General features: G+C 40.8%; 1 protein-coding gene across 1 annotated transcript in view; it reads left to right on the forward strand.

Moving 5' to 3' along the window:
- Positions 1-4,570, forward strand: part of LOC111971309 (uncharacterized) — a 34,794-nt gene extending 30,224 nt beyond the window's left edge. Inside the window, exon 8 of the mRNA XM_070446022.1 lies at positions 1,680-4,570. Within this exon, the coding sequence (XP_070302123.1) occupies positions 1,680-2,647 (968 nt within the window). The 3' untranslated portion in view covers positions 2,648-4,570. The remainder of the gene's footprint in view (positions 1-1,679) is intronic.
- Positions 4,571-6,816: the final 2,246 nt, after the last annotated feature.

Here is a 6,816-nt window from a genome sequence, read left to right on the forward strand (position 1 = left end):
TATAACACTAAACCAAGGAAATTAAGTTCACCAAAGTGGTCAAACCTGGCTCTCGTCTGAACATTGATATTGTCCAGTATACTGTAATAGATTTGCCCCCTCTCTACACTGATCGTCTGTTTACGACGAGTTCCGCTTTCTGCCAGGCCCAGTTCATTGCCTTTCAGCTCGATTGCTCATAGAAACTATCAAAGTCTTGTAGCTGCTGTTCCAGTGCTATCAGAGGTGGAAAAATGGTTTCTGATCAGCTTAGATAGAAAGCTACTGAGGATGGTTAGCTGACTCTATAGCCACATCTTTAATCTGAGCCTAGAGGAAAGTCTTTGTCCTCGTGCCTGTAGGAAAGCCAAAGTAATTACGCTACCCAAGAMTGGTAAAGCTGCCTTTACTGGTTCTAACAGCAGACATATCAGCTTGCTGCCAGCTCTTAGCAAACGGTTGAAAAAAATGGGAGTTTACAATCGAAGGAAAAACCAAGTAATTTAGTCTCCTCAACATGCTCAACAGCCACACCACACGCTAGAATTTACGGAATGATTGTACCCAATACAATGCTCTTAGTTTTAGAGATGTTCAGGAACCGTTTATTACTGGCCACCCATTCTAAAACTCTGTGCATGTTGATATTCAATCTCCGTTGTTTATTCYATGCCAGATCTATCCGTGAGCTGCCAAATGTCTTAAGAGCTACAGTATCTGGCTTTGGATGTGAGAYAGATTTCTCATGCTTGTTGAGTGCTATAMGCAAGTTGTTGGAAGTCGCAGTAACCGGCTCTTGTCCACATGCTGTCGCTGGCGGAGAACAGCAGGCAGGAGAAGCAGTAGAGTCGGCTGCTAGCTTCGCTGCCACAGTCAGAGCCAGTCTTTCCGTTGATACCACTCAGATTGCAAAGATTGTGTTATTTTCTGTCACTTCCTTTGATGTAGGTCCCTAAGCTCAGGTGTTGATCTTCCATCCCTTGTTTCGCAAGAAAATCCAACTTTGAAAACTGTTTCAGATGCAAAGTGTTAGTCAATCCTGATCAGCTTACTTTAGCTAGCAGTAAAACGAACATAACCGCCTGGCAGATGACGTGTGACGTCCACAGGTAGGAGCGAGCTCTGTCTATACTCCTGCTTAACCCATTACTTTTTTCATGCCAATACGTATTTATTATTTGAGTGCAATGAAAATTAATGGGACATATTGACACATGAAAGGCAGCGAAGCTCTCTGCCTGCCTTTTGGTGTCCGTTAGCTGGCAGTATAAGGTAGAAAAACAGACGTGCAAGTCATGTTAATGCCTTGCATTGAGTTRGGAGTTTGAAGGGTGGGAAAAAGGGACACAGCGAGGCTGCCTTTCTCCCTGGCCTATTTGGGCATTTTGTACCAGATCACTACACATTTGGGAAGATGACCAGGCATTTTCCCAAATGAAGATGACAAGGCACTGCCTACCCTGAATGCACGTCACTGTTACATACAGTAATAGATCTTCTATGGGAATAGTGATGTGCCTGGCTATTATTTGTTCTTATTTTTCTTCATTCATAAAATGTAATCAATGCAACTTATGTTTACAAACAAAACACACACGTTATAATGTATGAACTTGACCAGGTAATTGACAAAAAAAAATCTCAATATATAGAGTTTTATGACATATTTTTTCTGTCTATTTTCTAACCTCTTCCTGCAGGTGGTTGGCTGGAGGCTAACAGAGGAGACTGGGGAGACGTCATGGATTCCCAGACCCAGACTGGTGCAGCCAAGGGCCCAGGGGACAACATCACTGAGCAGGCCAGGACCAGAGGTGACATAGTGAAGGTCAGTGGATGGGACAGCGTKCTCAACTCTGGGCTGGGGAACAACACTGTTAAACACAACCAGAAACAGACAGTCGAACACAAAACAACATCTGAATTTAGTATCCATGACAACAGTCTGGCTGAGACCAGGGCGAGGCGTAGATTTGGTCTGCGGGGACAGGGAGGTGACCGTATGCGGCTGGAGAGAATAGACACAGACTCGGCTAGTGATGCTCCGTCCTGCTCCTATAGTTCTTATTCAGAGAGACTGATGGCGCCTCAGYTTAACACCCTAACAGGTGCTGCCTTAAGCCTGCCTTCTATAGGATCTATCAACTGGAACATGGACCCTGTGACAACACAGACACTCCCTGGCCTTCATCCTCCCCACACTCCTCTAATGTTAAACCAGACCACAGACAATGCCAGTGCCTCAACACTAAATGGCTACACAAGCCCATTGACACGTGACAGTAGTAGAGACGGAATCAGTAAAGGTGGCAGCGCCAAAGAGAAGCGCTTCATGTGTTCGTTCTGTGGGAAAGCCTTCAGTTTCCCCAATCAGGTGAAGATCCACCAGAGGATGCACACGGGGGAGAAACCGTTCAGCTGCCACTTGTGCCGGGACAGCTTCTCCCATTTGTCTAGCCTGAAGAGGCACCAGAGAGTCCACACAGGAGAGAAACCATACAGCTGCCCCCAGTGTCAGAAACGGTTCTCCCACCAGCACCGCTTGAAGATACACCTGAAGATCCACACAGGAGAGGGYCCGTTCGCCTGTACACACTGCGGGAAGAGGTTCTCAGAGAGGAGCTACCTCAGGATACACCAGCAGAAAATGCACACMACCCATGTATAGAGTATTGTAACATGTAATGTAGTACTAGCTAGTTTGTTTGTAGTTAATTATTTTGGTTGTGGATGTATAAGGAGCTGGGTGAGGTGAACTGAGGAAAGAATGAGTATGATGAGGCAGAGTAGATGATATGGTGSTGGTTGGTGTGATGGTGGTGTCTGTAAAAATGCTTCACTGATGAAAAGGGACAACCTTGTCCCTTTAGGTTGATATTGGTATTTTATAGTGAAATAATGATAGTGCCTTAATTCATGTTTACTTGTCATGAAGTAGTAAAGATGTGTGTAATGTGATGTTGAACCTTTTCCAAAGTCTTCTAAAATGTATTTGATCAAAGCGAGTCTACCAGATTTACGAAAAGGTCATGAGAAGTTATTCTACTTGTCACGTATCGTTTTGCGTAATAAAAGTACTGTACTTTATGTTTGGTGAGTGTATGCCCATGTTGTTGAAATGAAATACAAAACTGACTCTATGGTGGTGACTGACTTTTTGTAACATTGCGGGGACTGAGTGCCCCTTATCTCAGTCGAACCAAAACATTATACTTAAATCAACACATTGACATTTTTTATAATTCACTCCAATTGCTCCATATTGTTAGGTACACTATACAGTGCATTCAGAAAGTATTCAGACACTTTCTCTTATTCTAAAATATATATTTTTTAAATGTCTTCATCAATCTACACACAATACCCCATAATGACAAAGCAAAAACAGGTTTTTAGAAATGTTTGCTAATTTATTAAAGATAAAATACAGATACTTTATTTACATAAGTACTCAGACAATTTGCTATGAGACTCAAAATTGAGCTCAGCTGCATCCTGTTTCCATTGATCGTCCTTGATGTTTCTACAACTTGATTGGAGTCCACCTATGGTAAATTCAGTTGATTGGACATGATTTGGAAAGGCACACACCTGTCTATATAAGGTRCCACAGTTGACAGTGCATGTCAGAGCAAAAACCAAGCCATGAGGTCAAAGGAATTGTCCGTAGAGCTCAGAGACAGGATTGTGTCGAGGCACAGATCTGGGGAAGGGTACCAAAACATTTTCTTAAATGGAAGAAGTTTGGAACCATCAAGCCTCTTCCTAGAGCTGGCCGCCCGGCCAAACTGAGCAATCCGGGGAGAAGGGCCTTGGTCAGGGAGGTGACCAAGAACTTGATGGTCACTGACAGAGCTCCAGAGTTCCTCTGTGGAGATGGGAGAACCTTCCAGAAGGACAACCATCTTTGCAGCACTCCACCAATTAGGCCTTTATGATAGAGTGGTCAGATGGAAGCTACTCCTCAGTAAAAGGCATATGACAGCCCGCTTGGAGTTTGCCAAACGGTACTTAAAGGACTCTTGGATAAAACCAAGATTGAACTATTTGGCCTGAATGCTAAGCTTCATGTCTGGAGTAAACCTGGCACCATCCCTACGGTGAAGCATGGTTTTTAATTATTTCGATTTTTATTTGGATCTCTTTTAGTCCTCATTTGGACTAATCTTCCAAGAGTCCTTAAACATTAAAATACAATTTAGAATACGAACACATTTTCACATATAAACACACTGTCACAAACAGACATAATACACTAACATATTGACCCGATAAATACTCYATCTAAAAATATATTGATTCTTCATCTACTATAGTCCAACACAACATTTCTATGTATTATATTTAAATGGTTTTAAAGTATTGTTTAAATGTATATATTGAGAGGTTTCTYGTTTGCTCAGTTAAATTTTCAATTTCTTTATTGCTCTAAATCGAAATGTTATTTTGCCTTCTCTTTTCTGTCTAGATAACAATCTATTCCTAGTATTTACTGAARGTCTCTCTTACCAACTGAATACCGTTGTGAATAGAGTTTGCACGTTTTAAATGGTGTATATTATGAAATAAAATAAGCATGTTTTTTTTTCAATTATCTTGTTGATTGATGACCAACCAAGAGCAATGCGCATGACTACAACAAAAGAACCATATCCCCACCTTAAAACAATCCTTGCTGCTTTGTTCTGTGCAATCTGCAGCCTCCTAATTTCACTTTCTGATGCATTTCCCCAGACCACAGAACAGTAGTTCACCTGACTCCCAATTAATGCTTGTGTTATTTGCTTAAGAATCTTTCCTGGTAAATACTTAGCTATCCTTCTGATCATGCATGCTGTTTTGATTATTTTTTGACATAGATGAGTTGTTTGATAAGCAGTTGTCTAGCTGCACTCCCAATAGTTTGGTTTCTGCCACTTCTTCAATTTGTACTCCCCCCCATAATTGTATCCCATGCTGTTTTGGCCTTTTCTTAGGGGAACAGACCAACATAACCAAAGTTTTCTTGCAAATATAGTAGCTTGAGTTACAGATAAGGCATAAGGAAGGTCGTTGGTATATATTAAAGAAGTGGGCCAAGGCAACTGCCCTGCGGTATTCCACAGTTTAAAGCATGAGGCGAAGAAAATGAACCATTGATAGAGGTGGACTGTTTCCTGTCAGTTAGATATGACTGTACCCAATTCAATGCTACCTCCTTAAAATCATAATGCATTAATTTTGTCAAAATTATTTCATGATCCACTAAATCAAATGCTGCACTAAAATCTAAAAATAGTACACCCACAAACCTGCCATTATCCACAGCATTGAGCCACTGGTCAGTCATGTCAACCATGCAGTGGTAGTGGAATGTTTTTGTGATAAGCATGCTGATTGGCTGTAATCAGATCATTATTTTCCATGTACTCCCATATTTGTCTACTCACAATACCCTCCAATATCTTACTGAGTGAAGGGAGTAGACTAATTGGTCGACTATTGGCAGGAGTAATGGGTTKTTTTCTGTCTTTCGGAATAGGACACAGTTTCGCATGCTTCCATACATTWGCAAACATCCCCTTTTCCAGTGACCAAATAAATATATATTTCAGTGGAGTTGCAATCTGGGGAGCAGCATAGCGAAGTAAAAAAATTGTCCATAAGATCATAACCTGTAGATTTACCATCGGGTAATGACTTCAATAGGTTTAACAACACCTCTACTGACACCATTTGTAGACTAAAAGAGCAGGTCTTGTTGCTCATAATATGATCATCAATCCATTGGACAATAGCTTGTTTGGAAGAATGTATGTTTACATTATTGCTCAGTAAATACATTTTCTTTGTAAAAAAAATCTGCAAAATGATTGGCAATATCAGCTGGTTTTGTTATTGTTCTCCCGCCAACCTCCACACTAGCTGGGCATGATGAGATAGATGTACCAAGTAGGCCCTTAACTGTATTCCATACCTTTTTAGAATCATTTTTTACAATTAATAAAAGCATTTTTGTAAAAGAACGCTTTTTTCTTACGATTCAATTTAACTGCATAATTATGTAATGTTCTATAATTCTGTTCATCAATTTCTAGTTCTGATTTGGCTGCTAAGACTTTTGCCATATTTCTTTGAGAAAAAGCCTCACCCAGTTCATCATCAATCCATGGAGATGGACGAGCCCCAACTGTACTCTTTCTTACTGGGGCATGATGGTTCATTACCTCAGTGGGCAAATCAATAAAACATTCTGTAGCATGATTTAAATAATTTAAATCAGCTCCCAGGGTACAGCAGCCAAATCATTTTGAAATAGCTCATGATGAAATGTTTTACAATTTCTCTGTACCACAATCCTAGGGGGTTTCTTTGGAACCTTGGTGTTCATGGTTATGGTCACAATATTATGGTCTGTCCAGCCCACTGGCATTGATCTGGCTTTTAAACATTGCAATGGTATATTACAGAAGATCAGATCAATGCATGTGTCTGAACGATGACCCAACTTAGTTGATGATCTAGTTGTATCATTAACCATTTGTTTCAAACCACATATCTCATCAATTTAGTTCTATTCGAATTATTATGATCCTTCCAATTTATATTAAAATCACCCAAGATAAATACATCTCTGTTGCTATTTGAGGCTTAGTCAAACCCAGTGCATAAGTCATCCAGATAGGACACCTTAGAGCTAGGAGGTCTATGCACCCATCCTTCCAATATGGCTGCCTGGTGAGGCAGATGTACTTGAGCCCACAGTGCCTCTACTTGACATACATTAAGGTCATCGCTCTTAAAAGGTATATGATTCTGAATGTACAGTGCTACACCCCCACCATTCCTATTCCTGTC

This window comes from Salvelinus sp. IW2-2015, linkage group LG13 (assembly GCF_002910315.2).
Source record: "Salvelinus sp. IW2-2015 linkage group LG13, ASM291031v2, whole genome shotgun sequence".
NCBI lineage: Eukaryota > Metazoa > Chordata > Actinopteri > Salmoniformes > Salmonidae > Salvelinus > Salvelinus sp. IW2-2015.